This window comes from Copadichromis virginalis, linkage group LG11 (assembly GCF_057382275.1).
Source record: "Copadichromis virginalis isolate Kocher_CV1m ecotype Utaka linkage group LG11, C_Virginalis_male_GT1.1, whole genome shotgun sequence".
NCBI lineage: Eukaryota > Metazoa > Chordata > Actinopteri > Cichliformes > Cichlidae > Copadichromis > Copadichromis virginalis.
Window position 1 is genome coordinate 18958649 of NC_140628.1, and position 22703 is coordinate 18981351.

Sequence of the window (22703 nt, forward strand, 5' to 3'; positions counted from 1 at the left end):
GACAGCGCCTTCACTTTGCTCGTACGCTGCGGCTCAAAGGTCAGAGCTGTGCCACTTCCATTTACTGTGTGTGAACACAATCCCTGAGGAGTGCAGCGCTCCACTTCTCCCTCTCTCTCTGTCTGACAAACACACACTCGCACGTAGTCGTTCTTTCTGCCTCTCACCATTTAACTCACTTGTTTTAGGAGATAGATGTCAGGGCTAGGCCCACACAGGGGTTTATAGTGGGTCTGAAGCTCCCAAATTGAAGGCCAATTACAACTTATAAACCTTTATAATAGAGTAAATGGAAAAAGGCAGCTCTGTTCAGTTTACCTCACTGTGATGCCTGATTTCCCTTACTGCCATCTCTCCAATTAGAGTTTCGTAAAGACAGCCACCGCTCCCTCAGTCAGCGCTGGTCTTGCCTTCCTCATATCACACACGCTGCTACGTTCTTCTTTTTTTGTAAGAAACATAGTGTGGTGTGATTGTTGCAAGTGCACAATGTCTCAATGGTGTAGCTGTCATCCATTTTCCTGTGTGCTCAGTGCCACTTCGCAGACACAGAGGCAGGTTATGTCAACCAAATAAGGCACTTGTCAGTAATACAAAAAGACATTGTTGCTGGTCCATTGTTACCTGCTCTGCCAGCTATCATATAGAAAGTGATGGAGTGACGGTGTTTTGGAGTGCGGTGGCGGCTCCAGAGCCCTCGGGGGTATTATGGGTGTAAATCTCCCTCACACAGTTCTGCTCCAGGCCAAGGAGAGCATCATCATTAGCCGGAGCAGATGGAGGGGCTTCAGCGCTGTTTTCCTCCCTCTTTGCTGTCGGACTGTATGCTGGAATCCCCCCCCGGTTTGATACAATGCAGCGAGCGCATGAGGAGCAACAGCCGAGCCCAGACAATGAATGATGAAATCCACATGAAATCAGATGAAAGCTACAGTACACGCGCACATACACACATATGTACCCCAGGAGATTGATTTATCATTTATTTGTGAAGCGATGATAGCGGAGGTTTGGTTAAGTGGCGTTTCTGTGCACATGTTTGCGCACTTTTATGTCGGTGGCAGAGAAGAAACATGGAAGATGGGGCTCTGATAGTGATGCTGGTGATCTAGATCAGAGAAGGAATGTAACTGTTTTGAAAAATGAAAACATTCAATATTTTTACAGTTGGAAGATTTGGAGACTTTATATTATAGTAAATAAAAATGTTTTGGATTGCACTTTGTACATGGGAAACCTTTTGTCGAGGCTTTTTTCTCACAATTTTCTGGTCTTCTATTGGATATATGAGGCTGTTCATGTCTTGATCCCTCTGATGGTAATATGGGAAACTTTTGCATCACTATAAATCTGTAAATTGGCCATTTTTACACTGGGCTGGACGGTGGCTAGCGCCTGATAATTTACTAGAACCCAATATCAGCCCGATACAGTGTAAGAGTTTACGCCTGTTTCCAAGGAAGCTAATCAGTGCAATCATTTATCAATGAGGAGTATTTATCTCCAGCAACCTAGCTCCTCATTGATGCAGTAGTATTTCACAGTGTGCTAGAGGCCTGCTATCCAGGGAGCACAAAGTATGTGTGTGTGTGTGCCTTTGTGTGTGTGTGTGTGTGTGTGTGTGCTGTCTGAAGCACTGGCAGAATCCTAATCTTCCAGCAAGAAGCTTCACATGGCCAGATCAAGAATTAGGAGGGAGGCAGAGTGGGGGAGGAAGGGGAGGAGGAGGAGGAGGAGGGGGAGAAAAAGCCCATCTCGGTCTGTGTTTTAAAGGACAGTGCTTTGAATGTCATTTGACAATTTCCTTTTAATTAGAACTAATTTACAGAAAGATGCCCACCAGCTAATCTTTACAGGATAATTAACTTCTATTTTCTTTACTTTTAATTAAAAAGTGGAAAAGATTTAGCTGATCCATAAAGAATTGTTCTTTTGAAATGTTCATCAGACTTCACACTTCTTTTGGCATTGGTAATATTTAGATCCTATCTGCTGCTCACAGCCTCCACTGAGTTATTGGAATGATTTTCTACCCCCCTTATCCGAGGTATTAAGAAGTGGAACTATCAATAGTAGAAATAGGAACCAGAGGCAAATTAGAATTGAATTAATGAAGAATTTATTGCAAAAGAACCCCCCCCCCCTCCCCCCCCCATGCTTCATAGCACTGGAATGAAATTGACATCTTAGATATATCCATTTCATAGAAATTCCTTGATGAGAAAATATTGTTTTATCTACACTTTTTTGATACGGTAATCATTTTTCTTTTTCTGAAGGCGCCCCATTAAATTCTTTGAAACGATGCTCGACTGAAAGCTAATTGTTGCGGAGGCAGTTTTAGCATTTTAAAATATCGCTACAGTATTTTAGCCCCAACGGGCTTGCAGGCCACTGAATGTGATGAATATGATGCTTTCCACGTCAGACGAAGGCATCTTATTAAGCACTTAACAGACAGTCAAGTGCCCGGTGCCTCTGCAGAATGAAAACTCCCCGAGTCTCATCAGAGCTGCTCGACAAAAGTCTTTTTCTCGCCACTGTTAGCACCTTCCAACAGACTTTACTTAGTGGAGATAAAGTGAGCCAATATGAGGTGAGCGTGCTGTAGACAGAGCCTCCACTCGTCTGCAGACGAGCCAATGGCTGAAGATGGATGCCCCCACTTAACCATGATAGCTCCCTGGAGGAGCCTCACTCAATGGCTTCATTAAAAGTGAACGTTCTAGTGAAAAGCTCGCTTATAAACCAGTAATTAAGACCACACATATTTTACCTGCTTTGTTTCAGCTGTCACATGCAGTGTACAGGCACATGGTTAACTTTTATTTCCTTATAAGTAACAGAATGACACTAATAAATCACTCAGCCAGAGAGGGAAGCAAGTGTGTAACAGGAAGGACTTAAATCCAGCACACTGGCCACTTTAACAGCATTTTAATCCCTTCGTTGCACCTACAAAGCAAATGTTACCCTGCAAAAAGAGGCATTAACTAAGCCCATATTACTTGGAAGACAAGCTCAGTGACTTTTATGGACCAAACGTTGTACCAGTGTCCACTTGGACATGTGCGCGTCCCTCTGTAAGCTCTAGAGAGGCAAGTAAAGTCAGTAGAGTGTAGCAGGACCCAGCTAACTCCACAGAGAAACTGGCTGGCATCTGCTGAAGCCCTCGGGCACGCTCAGAGGTGCCTCCAGCATTTTAATGGCATAGTCAAATGCCAGCATGTTTTCATGCCATTCCAATTCAAATTCATTGGATAAAGAAGTAAGAGCGTGTTATTCCTCTTCAACGGTCCAGACAGAAACACTGGGCGCAACAACACAGAACTTAGAAACTCCGCAAACATGCCGTGGATCCAAAGCTGTGTCTGATTGGAATAAGATACTCGACTGGAATTATGTTAACAGTATTTGAGAAAAAAAAATACACACACACCCCTTCTCTTTTATTGTTATTATTATTTATTAGATTTTTTATATGTGGATTTCACAGGATGTCATGAGAAATCTGTGGACGGAGATACTTTCCTAGCCAGCGGCTGTGCCTTAGTGTTGCTGCACGAAGCTTAAATGTACAGTAATGTAAACTCGGCGGGCCATCTAAACACATGATGTCATCAGATCACATTTAGATGCCTTGTCATCTTTTGCTGCAGCCTCGCAAACGAGTGTGTGTGCTCTTCCTCTGTGCGTGTGTCATACGAGGATGTGAATACATTCACCCCCCTCCACCCCCACTTTAGAACAAACCCAGCCTCCCTCCCTCCCCTTTTCACCACACAATATCCTTTTTTTTGTTGTTGTTGTTTTTTTTTTGGGTGCTGCGTTTTCGAGCAGTTTGTTGACTGTTGATTGTAAGTGCCCGAATTTAGGAAGGCAGCCATTTCTAATCACGAGAATTACACTGCTTAGCGACCGGAAAATCAAGTTAAACAATAGCATTGCTTATTCTTGGTCACAGACTGCGGCTCTGAGAACACATCAGTCTCCACTGAAGCTGTTCCACGCTCCTCCCAGCACACACACACACGCATTTACACACAAGCAGCCATTCACAGACAATATGCAAATGCTAATTTACTTTTTGACTTGTGTTACAGCATTAGCTCCACATTTAGTTTGATCACAGAGTGTACAACTTGGAGGAAAAAAAAGGAAGCGCTTTTTTTTTTTGTAACATTTATGCAGTACAAAAAAAAAAAGATGCTTGAAATGAAAAATTCCTTTGAGGGTTCCTGTAGCATATGAAGCTATTAAGAGCTGCGTAAATGGTATCTATTTCATTACAGTGATCAAGGATTAAATTAGTGGCTTGAGCCCTGTAACATATACACTAAGTCTCCTCCAAGGCTGAGGGAGCCCTCTGCTTCCCAAAGGTCATTAGAGCTGAGGAGAGAGGATGGCCCCCAGTCTCCCTTTGCCTCTCTCCACTACCTCCTCCTCCTTCTCTTTCTCGTTTCTCTCTCTCAACCTTCCCGACCTATCCTCCAAGATGAGACACAGTCGTGTTTTTATGTTTTCGCACACGGTTGTCGTTTCCTTTTTCTCCAGCTGTGGAGGGTTAGGATCACAGGAATCTAAACCTGCTTGGCAAAGTGTATTCCTGTATTTCCTCCCACGCAAAAGTTTGCATGTGTGTGTGCGTGTTCACCCGGAAGTGAGGAAGGCCCAGTATCAGTTTTGGCACAAAGGGCCAGTCACGAGGAGGAGCAGAGCTGGCAGAGGTTGAGCTGTGTGGCCCTGTTGGATTTTAGGGCTGCATTATGCATTCATGTTTAGTCTCAGGTGCTACGTTTTATCCCCAGGCCAGCTTGGACACATTTTCAATGGACCGTTTGGATGAAAAACTGTATAGGTGGGAGCAAAAATGATTTCCATGCTTATAGAGATCTGCCGCTTTGTTCTGTCAGATTCAATTACCTCACCTCTAATTAGGGAGCTATAGAGGAGGCTGGGTTTGTGATCCACACATCACACTGTGGAGCCTGCTGATAATGTGAGGTATCGCTATCACAGCCCGGCCACAAGCTCCCCACATTGCGGATGCTTGAAAAAGCATGCCATGAAATTAGCAGTCACTCATACAGTTTTGCACATACACACATATTTCTTCAGAGCTCCTCTTTTTCTTCGTCTTCCTTTTTTTTTGAGTGTGAGCTTTGGAACAAGGTTGGCACATGTGTGTGTGTTTTTTCTTTCCTATTTTCTGTTTTAGTCCACTGAGGCACAGACTTGAGTACAGAGTATATTTTCCTGAAAGATATGCTCATTCCACCACCTCAGTCCGTACTCCTCTGTTCCCCTCTTCCTCTGTGACTCATTAATCCTCTGTCCATCATATGGTCTCAGAGTATCACCCCATTTTATAGACTCAGTGGGGGCATTACCATATCCCTCTTCGGAGCTCCACTCCGCATGGCCGATCCCTATCAGACAGAGGCCACGCCATGAACAAAAGAGCCACTGTGATCAAGCCTGCATTCAGCTACCAATGTCTCTATTAGCATTGGCTGCTCCTGCTGCATGACTGTTTGAACAGAGCTGAGATTTCTTTCGGTCTCTCTCGGCAGAAGAAGAGTCTTGATGAATGCGGATGATACAGTCGAGGCTGGAGGGTGCGCATGCTCAGGGCGGATGTGGAGGGTGCTGGGATACCTGGACACTGACCCTGATTGAGAGGAAGTTGAGACAGAGTGCAGCCTCCTGAAAGATCCTGTTAAAAGTGAGCAGATAGCAGCGTTTGTGCTACAATTATCTCACGATCCAAGCCTTTTGTCTGCAAACTTGAAAGTGTGCTCTGAAAGGCTGCCACACTTCAGGTTACAGATAATTAGCGCAGGGCTTCAGCTGCTAATTATTTTAACGATCATTTTTAATGATAAACTAATTAACTGTTGAGTCGAGTGGTTCTCAACCTGTTAGGAAGCCTTCCTGTAACCCGTCGCCACGTGTCAAATATTTACAGAGGAACAAACCTGTGACTTCATATCTTTAAATGACATGTTTTGTCTTAAATGTGCAACTTAAAATGATAAAAAAAAAAGAAAGGAAGAAAATGGGGTGATATTTTCTGATTGATCACTCTTTAAAATTAAGCTGCTTCGCTAATTACGTCAACCGGTAGATGATTTTGTCGTTGGGTAAAGATCGCTTGTTACTATAAAGTTAACATGCATCTCTAGCAGGCTTAGATCAGCCGTAATGAGCGCACCACTTAAAGCCGGCTGTGTTGTTTTCTGCGGCAAAGTGAAGCGCAGACACTTTCTCCGCGGTGTCATTGGCCATCTGAACTCCAGAGGAGGCTCGATAAGAGGGCGAAGCAGCCGACATTCCTCTGGCCCAGTTCGTCAGCAGAGCCTATAGAAATGCACCAACAAGCGCGGGTCACACAGCGAATGTGACAGGATTTTAAACAGTACACAACTAAATATAGCAGGAACGCCACTATCAGAAAATGAGTTAGGAGTGTGCTGCTGGTCGTTTAGAAAGTCATTATTCTTATCATTGCTGTCTCTGAAATAATTTCAGGTCTCTCCATGCAATGAATACTGTATAATAAACTAAACACATGAGAATGCGAGCAAACTTTGGTCAATCTGCGCGGTCCCAAAAGAAGTAGCCATCGGACCCCCTTTAATGTCTCAGGCTGGGTGTAATATTTCATTTTTCCATATTCAGCAAGGCCTCCAGTATCTCTATCAGTTTGAAAATGCTCCATTTAGTTACTATCTGTTGGAGTGGGGAAGTGAGATGCCCTTATTCTGAGTCTATTAAACCTCAATTCTATCTCATCTTATCTACCTAATCTTTGTGTTTTATTGACCATGAAGTTTATCTTTAATCTCCCTTTACCCTTATTATCACACAACACTGTAGGTCTATTTTCCGCGGTGCAATGGCGCTGCTGTATTTGCCAGCAACAGAGGAAGAATCGTTTAGTTGTACACACAGTTCTTATTCAGCTGTGTAATGGAATGTGTACACACTGTGTGTATAGAAATGTATTTCCCCGCTTTCTTTCACACTGTCTTCAATTGCCTTGGCAGGAGCTTTTACCGCCAGTCATACAATCTCCCCTTGATACGGCGATATTTATCTCTCAGTATCATCTTAAGTGATGGTAGACTCATCGAGTCACTTCACGCCTCACTTCACTCCTCAGCGAATCAGCAGAAGGCATCAGATAAGATCATAAAACTGTATCCTAATTTAAAAGCGGCACTCTGCCTCTGCAGTGTCTATTAGAGATCCGCGTGCTAATTCTTTTCATGTCCGGGACTCCTGCAGATGTTGGCTTCTACAAAGGAGTAATTTATAAGACTAATGAAAAGAGCAAGCAGTTTGTGGACATCAGGGGGGTCTTTTGTGAGACTCGTCGCAAGAAGAAAGAGAAACAGGAGAGGCACACCAGCCCCACTTTCTGAAGTGAAATTATTGCTTTATTAAAGCTGAGGGGGCTCGCTCCCGCTACAATAGAACAAACAGACTGAAAGGTGTGGAGAGGATGTAAGTGCGCTCTGTTTGAGCTCTAGGTGGATGCACGAGAGGCAGAAACAGAGACAGCATCCTCATCTAGCTGGCAGTGACAGCAGCACTTTCGACATGATTGTTCACTTTATACACGACTCGAGAAGGAGCAAGGAGTGTTTTTTGGGGTTTTTTCATGGGGCTTATGCAGGTTTTTCTCAGAGTGCATCATCTCAAATATTAAACTAAACTTAAACCAGAAGGGCTCCCCCAGTCTTTTTCGCTTTTGGTATGTCATGCGGGGACTTTGCGGGCATGTTTTGGCAGAAAAAGGAGAGAGGTGTGCGCGATGCGTATTATCTTAATAACATTCAAATGCTGGGTGAGATGTTTTCAGAACTAATACAATTCAGGTGGCAGTACAGTAATTCCATCAACACCCTTGATTGAAGCAAAATGGTAATATGCAAATACCAAAAGAGATGTACAGCTACAAGCAAAAAAAAAACCTCTGAAATCATTTAGATTTAAAGAAATAATATTGCACAGAGGGGGGAAAAAATTAATCACACGGAAAAGTGTCTCCTTTAAGATTGCACTGGTGTATTACCCGGAGGCATGGAATGTAAATGGAAAATCAACATTGTACCCTGTGATAAGGCTAACAAATTAATAAAAGTATTTTCTTTCCTCCTCCCATGCTGATGCCTGTGTGAAAAGTCTGGAAAGGAACTTTTTTTTCTTGCCCCCCTTCTCTCCTTCCCTCTCTCCATCTGTGTGAGGTTTTGTTTTGCAGGTAGCGGGATTAACATCAGCGCTCACCTTGGCTGCATGTCAGCTTGTTTTTCTGGAAAAAAAAAAGTCTCAAGGGGATTTTTTTCAATAGGAATAATGGAAACACTGATGTGAAGCACGGTGGTAAAATAATAGTGTTTATTGGGGTGGCTTTATCTTTAGCCTGTACGAATCTCTGAACGTGTATGCATACGGCGCTTAGACCACGCAATGTTGCGCAGTGCTTTGAATTTGTATTATTGCAGCACCGGAAACAAGGAGAGACAAGATTTTGATTCTTGAAAGCCTGAAGGGTGTGATGAAATTGCTGAACATCTCCCTTGTGTGTCTGTGTGTGTGTCTCTGTGTACATATGTGTGCCTGTTCCCTCAGGTCCTCTGGAGGATGGCCTGGAGGAAGAGGAGGAGGAGTGCGTCTCCGAGGAGAATGAGCTCCTGGCCAAAGATGAGTTTTCGGTGGAGGAGAACTTCACCGCCGAGTTTGAGACTGAGAACATAAGCTGCGAAGACATGGAGTACTTCTGCAACAAAGGTGAGCGTCCCGCACTCGGCCAAAACCGAAACTTCACAGGCGGGCTTCCTCATGCAGCGTTCAGCCATCTTTTCCTTTTTTTAAACGCCTAATATGGGACAATATGCTGTGCCCGCCCCAATGCTGAGCATCAAAAAGTAAGTTAAACTCCTGCCAATTGTGTCTAATAAAATTCCTCAACATGTTCAAATCAAACCTGGCAGAACTTGTGTCCGTCTGAGAATTTCTCCCGCATCACTGCCTGGAGTTGAGACTATCCATTTTTGATATTTGATCCCCAGCAATCCACCCAAGAGCAGTGGTTTGATCTGAGATGGAGATGGCACCAGCAACACTGGCTCTCCCTCTGTGATAGTGCTGTGAAGGTGTGCTACGGTGCACCAATGCACTGGAGAGCGTAGCGCTTCCCTTTGAGCCGGCGCTAAAGCTCTGTGAACACTCAGCAGCACCTGCTACTGCTCGGAGGTCCAGCACTATAAAGCGCCTCAGCGTCGCCAAATGCGCCCGAGTCCTCTTTGAACTCCAATTCAATTAGACTGCTTCTTTGTGTGTTTGTTTCATTTCGGTCACACCGTGCCATCACAGGAGCTAATTTGTGGCCTGCTTCAGGTTACAGTGTGAAGATGACAGACCTGTCCCGCCTCCCCCCAACCACCGCAACCCAGCCCAGAACCTCCACCCCCAACCCCACCGCCGCCGCCTCTTCCTAGCCTCCGGTTGCGTGGCGTTCGCTACCCCAGGTGTCCCCGCTCTTACTGACGCTCGGATGCCGCAAATTTGACTTTTTAATGAAGAACCGATGCTTTGAATGTCTGCCTCCTCGCCCTCCTTTCAAAGGGAAATTTGTTTAGAATTATTTCTCCACACTTCTAAACTGATGTGCCTCGTGGGATTACATTATTGAAGGAAAAAAAATAAATCTTTCATGTTTCAGGTAGGCTATGCCCCGGTAATCGTATCAATAATGTTTTCCTTTTGTTCTCCGGGAAAAGTTGAACGGCGCAATTGTTCAGAAATTGCAATTACCAGAGACGCCTCGGCCGCTTCACCCTTTGTCTCCTCCGTAATGTGTCCCCACTCAAACTTCAAAGTGCGAGGCATATACTTCTAATAACCCAGCAGCTATGAAATAGATGGCGCGTATTGGTGGTTACAAGAAAAAAAAAAAAAAGTAGTACAACTTCTGAAAATTTTCAAAGAACCTTGTCAGTGCCATTTGGTATTCCCTTTGTTTAAGGAGCCGGGGCTCAAATCTCCTTTCCCTGTTTATGAATAAAGACAACACAAAATACCAATCCATAATGTCAAATAGTACTTTCCCTGAGCACTTCTAATCTGTTCCTTGTCATGCACGAGCCTTACTAGTCCGATTTTTTTTGTATGACTTTGCTATCTCAGCTTACAGTAGCTAAGTCTCCCATTGCCTCATAAGACCCAAATGATGTACTATCCAAATTTCTTTTCTCCTAGTGCCAAGTTGTGTGCAATCATCAGGTGTAGCCACTTTCCCATGATCCCTTCCTCAATTAGATCTGTTTAAAACTAATGTCAGAGTGGCTTAAATTTACCCCACTTATGTGAAACTGCCTTGAATTAAACGGGACGCAATCCTGGCGGCATTAAATGGTTTAAGTGTGTTATTCCTCGACTATAGGAAGCAAAAGAGAGCCCCCCCTTGATTAACTAAACCCTCTCAAATGTGATGGCGTGCTGTAATTAGCCCTGTGCGGACTTGAACGTGGGTTTTAAAGCAGCCACTCATCCCATGGCCTTTATCTTCTGCTGCTTCCCGGAGAATAAGGTCTCCCGTGTAAGGTTCCTCCACTGAGCAGTAACTCTCTGGTCTTAGCTTAGCCTTGTATCTGTGTAGTCACTCTCTGAAATGGGCTTGTCAGGGGGACCTAAAACCTCCATTAAAAGTTTCAGTCTATAATAGGTATTAAAAAGCTGTAGGAACACAAAGAGGAGTACCAATTTTCATTAACATATGAAGCACTTATTAACTTTGATCAGAGTGCGGTGAAGTAGCAAAGCCGCTTAAAGGCGCAAAGGTCAAGAAGTTGAATGCCACCAAAGACTCAGCCATTTGCCTTACCCTTGCAGAAAAGGGACTCCCCAGATAAGTGCGTGGAGCACCTTGACGTCCCATCTTGGTCTGAGGCTCAGGAACCTCAAAATTAGGTGACGGTTGACTCCCTGACCTGTTTAGTTAATAGTGCTGTGGCTCTCACTGGGTTTTGGCCCTTTCATTGATTTAGCTTGTAAGGTGCTGTTGGCATCTCTCTCTCTCTCTCTCTCTCTCTCTCTCTCTCTCTCACACTCACACTCACACTCACACACACACACACACACAAGGGCCTGTTAGCTTGACATTGGCAACAGAAATGACAAAAATGCTTTTAGGATCATCTTTTTTTTTCTTCTTCAGACAAACAGTAGAAATGATTAGTCCTGCATCAGTGCTTCCTAAGCCCTCTGACTTATGACCCATTTAAACACAGCATTGTCCTTTTGTTAGGCCTCACCAGTGGTCGCACATGTCCAGTTTAACAAAGGAAGGAGTGATTTTATTATTTTGTTTTTGGAGTCAAAAAAAAGTTCAAACAGACAGAATCTATTAAAATAAAGCTAAATTTGTATATCAAGAACATGTGTTTCACATCATCCCAGGTAATTACTCCAATCCAATGCCTCTATTAGACAGCTTCATTCAATACTCTGCAAGTTAATGTTTTATTTTGGATACACAATTCAGTGATCAAGAATTAAAATACAGTGCTTTATCACTGATGGGACTATCCAGCTGCACATGAAGTACTCAAGTTAGACCTATTTTGACCAGCTACACAATTTAATCCCTCGCATAATGCGTCATGATCGTCAGTAATGGGCAGCCCTGAATCGTGTGGATATACGGTTACAGGTATGAGCAGCCCCCTGTCAGTTCAGCTCAGAATAATGTCTCTGAAAATGAACAAGCTTGGTGGAATAGTAGCACCCCAGAGAGATTGAACACTGTTTTTAATATACATGGCATTTTAGAGGGGGTCTGCCTCCCTTTCAAGACTTCTATGAGGAAGGGGGAAAGGCACACATCTAAAGAAATAACCTTGGCTTTCCCTTGCTATTAAACAAGAATTTTTACCTCAAACAACCTCTCCTGCTCGGTCAATTTCACATTTATGGAGCTGTGCTTGTGAAGAACCCCACAGATGAACACGCTCGCTCCCACAGAAAAGATTTATACTCTCTTGACACACCTGGCTCCATAATTGTGAGAAAGATACCTTTTTTTTATATACGCTGAGTGGCATCTTTTTTTTACTGAAATTGTGAAATTTCACCTTGCTGTTTCACCCCCTCTTTTATTGTTGGCTATCTGTGAAGTTCAGCACAGGGTGTTGCCACAAGCTGTTCCCTCTGAGCGTTCCAAGTGTTTGTCTGATGACAAATGACTTCCTTACTTAGCACTGACAGTAAATTTACATGTCATTTCACGTGTCTCATTTCCTCGACGTAAAACAGCTTTTCGTGAAGTTACATTACACGAGGGTTGTTTTTTTTTTTTTTCAGTTCGTTTCTGAGGTTGTTGCGGGTGTCAAGATACATCAAGTTAAACGTGAAAATTTGCACTCTTTTGTGCCGTTCTCCTCGAATTACAGAAACAATGGGGGCAGAAATATTCTATCACAGTTGAAGTGAAAAGTGAAAGCAAAGGACTTAACACGGTAAATAATTAAAAAAAAAAAATACACCTTGAACTTTCAAATAACCTCTCGGTGAGTAATTTGACTTGCGGCAGCCACAGATGTACAGTAACAAGGAGAAAGTGGCACAATTAATTATTCTTTGTGCGACACAGAAGTAATCTGAATCTCCAGCAACACGGGAGGAAGATCTCCTTGGCTCTTTCACCACAGCTGCCAGTGCCCAGAATGGTAAATGTGGAATTTTAATGCACAGTTGATGCTGGAGAATATGGGGAAATGCTAATTTGTGGTGCGATAAGATGAATCGAGTCATCCCTTTAGCCCCATTTGACTCAGTGGAGGAAATTAATCATTAATGTTTGTTAAGTATGACAATCTAACTGGGCCAGATCTACATGCTCAGAGACTGAGGCAGAGCGAGATAAAGACCCAGGCTGCAGACAGGGAGGAAAACTGCCAGATTCTGTAATGATGGGAATTTATTGGCATTTAAAGAGACAGTGGCAAGGCATTTCACTAATAGCCTCCCTCCATTGGAGTGCTCTGCCTGCCACAAATTGCATGCAATTCAGACCTATTTTTCAGATAGCAGAGAAGTCTTACAGCTATGCTTGACTTTGGTGAAAAAGGTTGCTTCCTTGAATTGACTTTATCTGTATATGTGACGCAATCTGCATCAGCAGCCAAATATGCAATATCAACGATGCTGACAAGGGGGGGGGGGGGGGGGCAGGCATAGCCCTCCTGATATTACATTTTGAAAATCATCGCCAAGCTCCAACACCAGGAAGCATGTGATGGGTTTAGAAATGCGACACTGGGTTAAAGTCATCGAGCCCGGGATTTGGTAACCTATAGAACTCTTCAATCCCATAGGAATACTTAAAAATACTTATACACCATCTTGCAGAAATTGCAACCTGTCTCAGGACTCAGTGGTCAGGATTAGAGTGCCCTGAGCTCCTTAAAGTCGCATGCGAGAGATTGACATTTTCAAGGGCTTCCTCGGCAGAGACAATGCTAAAAGGGAGGGAAAAAGCCAATATGACTTTGTTGCTACCTTGCTCGAGGAATTGTTTGTGTAAATCGCCTATAAGCTTATTGACCTGAATGTGTGGCACGCTGCATGTGACTGCGATTTGGCTAGAGAGCTGTCCTTTGATAGAGCAGCGATAGAGCTGATTTTAACAGCTCACTGGCTCCTCTCGCATGCCCGCCAACCCAGAACCCAGCAGGCCGCCTCGCCTCCCCAGCCCTCCCCGTCCCTTCTGTTCTCCTCAGCTTTCTCTCACTCAGCCTCAAGTATATCCATCTGAGCGTGCGGGGAAAGGAACCTAAGCCAGATGTAAATTATGATCTAGGCGATAATGTAGAGGATGATCATTGACAATCTGTCCCCTTTGATAAGACTGCAGAGGGGTTTCAATTCAAATTAAAGCTGCAAGCAGCGTTATGAGGGCCCTCGCACCCCCGGCGCGTCGAGCCACGCCCAACACCTAAAACCAGCACGTCCGATCTCATGTCACATTGATGGAATTCATGCATTTAACCACCAGCTAACATTTCAACTCATTCATTCATGATTTGTTAGTCGTTCCACTAGGTGGCGCTCTAACCCTTATGCACAAATGGCATAACAAACATTTCCGAGCTCGAGTCTCATCACGCCTATGAGCTTTGGGAGAGATTGGACATTGTGTTTTTGAGTGACAGCAGATTACTGCTTTTTGGCGAGTGATTGAAACTCCACGTGCCGCCATGACCACCCCGTTTCCCTGAATGTAAAAAGCTTCGCAATTTAACATCACAAAGGTCTTTAGATTCCACACACAGGAGATCGCATCAATCTGATGAAATCCCTTGGAGGAGTTCGTCAAAGTATGAAGCCTGAAAAGAGGGGAAAATGTCGCCAAAATTACACATTAATTTTAAAATGGCTGACTTCCTGTTGGATTTGGGATATTGCTCCAAGAGACTTTTTTGTACATCTTAATATCTTCCATGAGCTTACCAAGTTTCAGACTCATAGATAAAACACAGAGCAGGGGCTGATATTTTGAATCTTTGTAGGGGGCGCTGTGGAGCAATTTCGCGCTATTCAATGAAAATGATCACATGACAACAAAGCCTTCATACATTTGGGGGTGTGTGCCAAATTTAAAGCCTCTATAAACTTTCCAAGCCCCTCAAAAGCCACTTCATCTTTCATGTTGAACCGCGTTGCCACCAGGGTGCGCCGTTCAGTGTAAAGTCACAATTTTTGCACTGAATTATCACGAGGGACTGATGGTGATATTCACCGCTTTTGAGGTGGCCACGATGAACCTGTGAAAATCAGTACAACAAAATTAAAGCCATGACATTTCCTGTGGCCACTAGGTGGCGCTGTCCGTATTTCCGACAATGGGCACGTCAATCTGTTCAGGGCGGGTCTGACATCATGCCTGTAAAGTCTGGTACTGATCAGACTGGATTTCATTGAGTTATACTAATTTGTTTCTTCATGGCGTGACATCAAAGTTCGCCATGCTGCTGGGGTCACACCCTTTTGCGAAAAGTCACAGTTTTCACTGTAACCCAAGACCAACTCCTTAAGGCTTTCCTGGAGAAATTTGAGGCTGCAGGTGTCACCCATCACTATACTGTACCCCAAAGTGTAAAACATGACATTTCCTGTTCCCACTAGGTGGCGCTGTCCCTGGTGTCAAATATGGCAGTTGAAATATGTTCAGGGGTGGAGCCTTATCATATGTGTTCACTTTGGTCAAGGTCAGAAAATGTATGACAAAATGAGAGGCAATAAGATTTTCATGGCGAGTCATCGAAATTCGCCATGGCGCCACGGCCTCATAGTATTGTGAAAACTCAAAAGCTCCGCAATTTAACATGGCACAAGGGTGTAGTTGACACTGTCCAAATTTGAAGGTTATGAAATGAAACCCCAAGGAGGAGTTCGCAAAAGTTCGAGGCATGGAAATGGCAAAATTAGAGCCAAAATGTCACCTTCTCTTCCAAATGGCGGACTTCCTGTTGGGTTTGCGTCAATGGGCCCCCAGACTTTTTTGTTCGACTCGGCATGATACACATGTGTGCCAAATTTCATACATGTAGCTCAAACGATGTGGTCGTAGGGCTGCATTTAACAAGGCATAGGTGGCGCTCTAGAGCCATTTCCCAGTGCTCATATGTAAAACCATTAAAATACAAAATTTTTCACCAGACCTGGCATGTGTGCAAAATTTCATGAGTTTTTGAGCATGTTTAGGCCCTCAAAAAGGCCCTTGTTTCGCCTGAATAATAATAATAATAATTAAAGCTGCAAGCAGCGTTATGAGGGCCCTCGCACCCCCGGCGCGTCGAGCCACGCCCAACACCTAAAACCAGCACCTCCGATCTGATGTCACATTGATGGAATTCATGCATTTAACCACCAGCTAACAATTCATCTCATTCAATCATGATTATAGTTGTCCCACTAGGTGGAGCTCTAACCATTACTGACAAATGGCATAACAAACATTTCCTAGCTCGAGTCTCATCACGCCTGTGACCTTTGGGAGAGATTGAACATTGTGTTTTTGAGTGACAGCAGATTACTGCTTTTTGGCGAGTGATTCAAACTCTAAGTGCCACCATAACCACCCCGTTTCACTGAACGTAAAAAGCTTCGCAATTTAACATCACAAAGGTCTTTAGATTCCACACACTGGAGATTGGTTCAATATGATGAAATCCCTTGGAGGAGTTCGTCAAAGAATGGTGCCTGGAAAGAGGGGAAAATGTTGCCAAAATTACACATTAATATTAAAATGGCTGACTTCCTGTTGGATTTGGGATATTGCACCAAGAGACTTTTTTGTACATCTTGATATCTCCTATAAGCTTACCAGGTTTCAGAATCATACATAGAACACAGAGCAGGGGCTGTGGTTTTGAAATTTTGTAGGGGGCGCTGTGGAGCAATTTCGCGCTATTCAATGAAAATGATCACATGCCAACAAAGCCTTCATCCATTTGGAGGTGTGTGCCAAATTTCAAGCCTCTATAAACTTGCCAAGACCCTCAAAAGCCACTTCATCTTTCATGTTGAACAGCGTTGCCACCAGGGTGCGCCGTTCAGTTTAAACTCACAATTTTTGCACTGAAGCATCACGAGGGACTGATGGTGATATTCACCGCTTTTGAGGTGGCCAAGATGAACCTGTGAAAATCAGTACAACAAAATTAAAGCCATGACATTTCCTGTTGCCACTAGGTGGCGCTGTCCGTATTTCCGACAATGGGCACATCAATCTGTTCAGGGCGGGTCTGACATCATGCCTGTAAAGTCTGGTACTGATCAGACTGGATTTCATTGAGTTATACTAATTTGTTTCTTCATGGCGTGACATCAAAGTTCGCCATGCTGCTGGGGTCACACCCTTTCGCGAAAACTCACAGTTTTCACTGTAACCCAAGACCAACTCCTTAAGGCTTTCCTGGAGAAATTTGAGGCTGCAGATGTCACCCTTCACTATACTGTACCCCAAAGTGTAAAACATGACATTTCCTGTTCCCACTAGGTGGCGCTGTCCTTGATGTCAAATATGGCAGTTGAAATATGTTCAGGGGTGGAGCCTTATCATATGTGTGCTCTTTGGTCCAGATCGGAACATGTATGACAGAATGAGAGGCCATAAGATTTTCATGGCGAGTCATCGAAATTCGCCGTGGCGCCACGGCCTCATGGTATTGTGAAAACTCAAAAGCTCCGCAATTTAACATGGCATAAGGGTGTAGTTGGCACTGACCAAATATGAAGGTTATGAAATCAAACCCCAAGGAGGAGTTCGTTAAAGTTCGAGGCATGGAAATGGTAAAATCAGAGCCAAAATGTCACCTTCAATCCAAAATGGCGGACTTCCTGTTGGGTTTAGGACATTGCCATAATAGACTTTTTTGTTCGACTCTGAACGTTATATAGGTGTACCGACTTTCAAACATGTAGGTCATACCCATACCGGGGGCTCGCGTTTTTCATTTTTCTAGGTGGCGCTACTGAGCTAATTTTCCCAGGCCATGTCTGAGAACATTAAAATACGTAAATTTTCACCAGACCTGACGCGTGTGCAAAATTTCATGAGTTTTCGAGCATGTTTAGGCCCTCAAACGGCCAATTCATTTGCCGAAATAATAATAATAATAATAATAATAATAATAATAATAAACAGAGCAATTACAATAGGGCCTTCGCACTGTCAGTGCTCGGGCCCTAATTAAAGCTGCAAGCAGCGTTACGAGGGCCCTCGCACCCCGGCGCGTCGAGCCAAGCCCAACACGTAAAACCAGCACCTCCGATCTGATGTCACATTGATGGAATTCATGCATTTAACCACCAGCTAACATTTCAACTCATTCATTCATGATTAGCTAGTCGTTCCACTAGGTGGCGGTCTAACCATTATGTACAAATGGCATAACAAACATTTCCGAGCTCGAGTCTCATCACGCCTATGAGCTTTGGGAGAGATTGGACATTGTGTTTTTGAGTGACAGCAGATTACTGCTTTTTGGCGAGTGATTCAAACTCTAAGTGCCACCATAACCACCCCGTTTCACTGAACGTAAAAAGCTTCGCAATTTAACATCACAAAGGTCTTTAGATTCCACACACTGGAGATTGGTTCAATATGATGAAATCCCTTGGAGGAGTTCGTCAAAGAACGGTGCCTGGAAAGAGGGGAAAATGTTGCCAAAATTAAAAATTAATTTTAAAATGGCTGACTTCCTGTTGGATTTGGGATATTGCACCAAGAGACTTTTTTGTACATCTTGATATCTCCTATAAGCTTACCAGGTTTCAGAATCATACATAGAACACAGAGCAGGGGCTGTGGTTTTGAAATTTTGTAGGGGGCGCTGTGGAGCCATTTTGCGCTATTCAAGGAAAATGGTTACATAACAACAAAGCCTTCATCCATTTGGAGGTGTGTGCCAAATTTCAAGCCTCTATAAACTTGCCAAGACCCTCAAAAGCCACTTCATCTTTCATGTTGAACAGCGTTGCCACCAGGGTGCGCCGTTCAGTTTAAAGTCACAATTTTTGCACTGAAGCATCACGAGGGACTGATGGTGATATTCACCGCTTTTGAGGTGGCCAAGATGAACCTGTGAAAATCAGTACAATAAAATTAAAGCCATGACATTTCCTGTTGCCACTAGGTGGCGCTGTCCGTATTTCCGACAATGGGCACATCAATCTGTTCAGGGCGGGTCTGACATCATGCCTGTAAAGTCTGGTACTGATCAGACTGGATTTCATTGAGTTATACTAATTTGTTTCTTCATGGCGTGACATCAAAGTTCGCCACACCGCTGGGGTCACACCCTTTTGCGAAAAGTCACAGTTTTCACTGTAACCCAAGACCAACTCCTTAAGGCTTTCCTGGAGAAATTTGAGGCTGCAGATGTCACCCATCACTATACTGTACCCCAAAGTGTAAAACATGACATTTCCTGTTCCCACTAGGTGGCGCTGTCCTTGATGTCAAATATGGCAGTTGAAATATGTTCAGGGGTGGAGCCTTATCATATGTGTGCTCTTTGGTCCAGATCGGAACATGTATGACAGAATGAGAGGCAATAAGATTTTCATGGCGAGTCATCGAAATTCGCCATGGCGCCACGGCCTCATAGTATTGTGAAAACTCAAAAGCTCCGCAATTTAACATGGCACAAGGGTGTAGTTGACACTGTCCAAATTTGAAGTTTATAGGACCAAATCCCAGGGAGGAGTTCGTTAAAGTACAAGGCATGGAAACGGTAAAATCAGACCCAAAATGTCACCTTCAATCCAAAATGGCGGACTTCCTGTTGGGTTTAGGACATTGCCATAATAGACTTTTTTGTTCGACTCTGAACGTTATATAGGTGTACCGACTTTCAAACATGTAGGTCATACCCATACCGGGGGCTCGCGTTTTTCATTTTTCTAGGTGGCGCTACTGAGCTAATTTTCCCTGGCCATGTCTGAGAACATTAAAATACGTAAATTTTCACCAGACCTGACGCGTGTGCAAAATTTCATGAGTTTTCGAGCATGTTTAGGCCCTCAAACGGCCAATTCATTTGCCGGAATAATAATAATAATAATAATAATAATAATAATTAAAGCTGCAAGCAGCGTTATGAGGGCCCTCGCACCCCCGGCGCGTCGAGCCACGCCCAACACCTAAAACCAGCACGTCCGATGTGATGTCACATTGATGGAATTCATGCATTTAACCACCAGCTAACATTTCAACTCATTCATTTATGATTAGTTAGTCGTTCCACTAGGTGGCGCTCTAACCATTATGTACAAATGGCATAACAAACACTTCCAAGCTCGAGTCTCATCACACCTGAGACGTTTGGGAGAGATTGGACATTGTGTTTTTGAGTGACAGCAGATTACTGCTTTTTGGCGAGTGATTCAAACTCTAAGTGCCGCCATAACCACCCCGTTTCCCTGGACGTAAAAAGCTTCGCAATTTAACATCACAAAGGTCTTTAGATTCCACAAACTACAGATCGGTCCAATCTGATGAAATCCCTTGGAGGAGTTCGTCAAAGTACGGTGCCTGAAAAGATGGGAAAATGTCGCCAAAATTACACATTAACTTTAAAATGGCTGACTTCCTGTTGGATTTGGGATATTGCTCCAAGAGACTTTTTTGTACTTCTTAAGATCTTCCATAAGCTTACCAAGTTTCAGACTCATAGATAAAACACAGAGCAGGGGCTGTGGTTTTGAAAGTTTGTAGGGGGCGCTGTGGAGCCACTTCGCGCTATTCAATGAAAATGATCACATGCCAACAAAGCGTTCATCCATTTGGAGGTGTGTGCCAAATTTCAAGCCTCTATAAACTTGCCAAGACCCTTAAAAGCCACTTCATCTTTCATGTTGAACAGCGTTGCCACCAGGGTGCGCCGTTCAGTTTAAAGTCACAATTTTTGCACTGAAGCATCATGAGGGACTGATGGTGATATTCACCGCTTTTGAGGTGGCCAAGATGAACCTGTGAAAATCAGTACAACAAAATTAAAGCCATGACATTTCCTGTTGCCACTAGGTGGCGCTGTCCGTATTTCCGACAATGGGCACATCAATCTGTTCAGGGCGGGTCTGACATCATGCCTGTAAAGTCTGGTACTGATCAGACTGGATTTCATTGAGTTATACTAATTTGTTTCTTCATGGCGTGACATCAAAGTTCGCCATGCTGCTGGGGTCACACCCTTTCACGAAAAGTCACAGTTTTCACTGTAACCCAAGACCAACTCCTTAAGGCTTTCCTGGAGAAATTTGAGGCTGCAGATGTCACCCATCACTATACTGTACCCCAAAGTGTAAAACATGACATTTCCTGTTCCCACTAGGTGGCGCTGTCCTTGATGTCAAATATGGCAGTTGAAATATGTTCAGGGGTGGAGCCTTATCATATGTGTGCTCTTTGGTCCAGATCGGAACATGTATGACAGAATGAGAGGCAATAAGATTTTCATGGCGAGTCATCGAAATTCGCCATGGCGCCACGGCCTCATAGTATTGTGAAAACTCAAAAGCTCCGCAATTTAACATGGCACAAGGGTGTAGTTGGCACTGACCAAATATGAAGGTTATGAAATCAAACCCCAAGGAGGAGTTCGTTAAAGTTCGAGGCATGGAAACGGTAAAATCAGAGCCAAAATGTCACCTTCAATCCAAAATGGCGGACTTCCTGTTGGGTTTAGGACATTGCCATAATAGACTTTTTTGTTCGACTCTGAACGTTATATAGGTGTACCGACTTTCAAACGTGTAGGTCATACCCATACCGGGGGCTCGCGTTTTTCATTTTTCTAGGTGGCGCTACTGAGCTAATTTTCCCTGGCCATGTCTGGGAACATTAAAATACGTAAATTTTCACCAGACCTGACGCGTGTGCAAAATTTCATGAGTTTTCGAGCATGTTTAGGCCCTCAAACGGCCAATTCATTTGCCGGAATAATAATAATAATAATAATAATAAACAGAGCAATTACAATAGGGCCTTCGCACTCTCAGTGCTCGGGCCCTAATAATAATAATAATAATAAACAGAGCAATTACAATAGGGCCTTCGCACTGTCAGTGCTCGGGCCCTAATAATAATAATAATAATAAGAAACGGAGCAGATACAATAGGGCCTTCGCACTCTCAGTGCTCGGGCCCTAATGATGAAACAAAGCAGAGGCTCGATTACTCAGATTGGACCTCGGTGAATGAAATGGAGCACCTCAATCAATCCATTTCCATGTTGTTTTAAAATCCGGGGCGGGGGGGGGGATCTCGACATTTCTCTGTATTCCAGGTTTTATCTCACTGACTGTACTGTAAGCAAAGGAGTGCTGCTCCAGCACTGCTTCCTCTGCTCGCCTTTTTTTTCTTCCTAGTGACATTTGTGCAGGAAACTTCATCAAAGCCTTGTGACATTGTTCCCTGTGAGGTTGCCTGGGCGATTGTGTTTAAAATGCACTGCAAACTGTGTTAGATAGAAGGCAGAAAATCCTTAATCACTGCTTAATTAAGGAATCATCTTGTAGCTTCATTTCCCGGGCTGTAATTAAACACTTCCAATACGTTTCGTTACAGGGCTTAACATGTTCGCCTGAGATCAAGGTAGTGCCTTTAATGTTATCTCACCAGCTTTTTTTTTTTTTTCTTCAAACTGCGCTCCATTGGAAGGAACTGTTGATATACGCCTTTGTTATCCTCGTCATAATACGAGCCTGGTATGCTAAAGAGGTTCTCCAGGCCCAACAATAAATAGTGGGGGAATTTAGTTGAGTGGGCTCCGTGATAATATACTGGGAGAGAGGAGGAGCAGGGGGAAGAAATTGCCAGCCCAAGCAGACACTTGCATAAGCAAAAGTGGGTCATAATGACCTCATGTACTGTAAGTAGGACATTTCTGCAGACTTCCCTACAGTATCGCTTTTTTTTCTTCATGCACACATCTTCTATTTTAGTGGGAGATAGAAAGCTGACATCCTTTTGGCAATGTTTGCCGCTCTCTTTGAAGTGAGCCACGTCAAAAAAAGGGGAAAAAAAGCTAAACAAGCACAGAGTATGTGCTTGATCTGGAGATTAACCCGACTGAGGATGGCCGGCGCTGGAGTGACGTAGTGTGTGTCCTGTGGCAGTTGTCACTTGA

The 22703-nt window shown here is 43.8% G+C and overlaps 1 protein-coding gene across 2 annotated transcripts in view; it reads left to right on the forward strand.

Moving 5' to 3' along the window:
• zfpm2a (zinc finger protein, FOG family member 2a) overlaps window positions 1-22703 on the forward strand; it is a 127046-nt gene that overhangs the window by 22446 nt on the left and 81897 nt on the right. For both annotated transcript variants that reach the window (XM_085473455.1, XM_085473456.1), the window contains exon 2: window positions 8638-8796. In XM_085473455.1, coding sequence (XP_085329581.1) covers window positions 8638-8796 — 159 coding nt within the window. The remainder of the gene's footprint in view (window positions 1-8637; window positions 8797-22703) is intronic.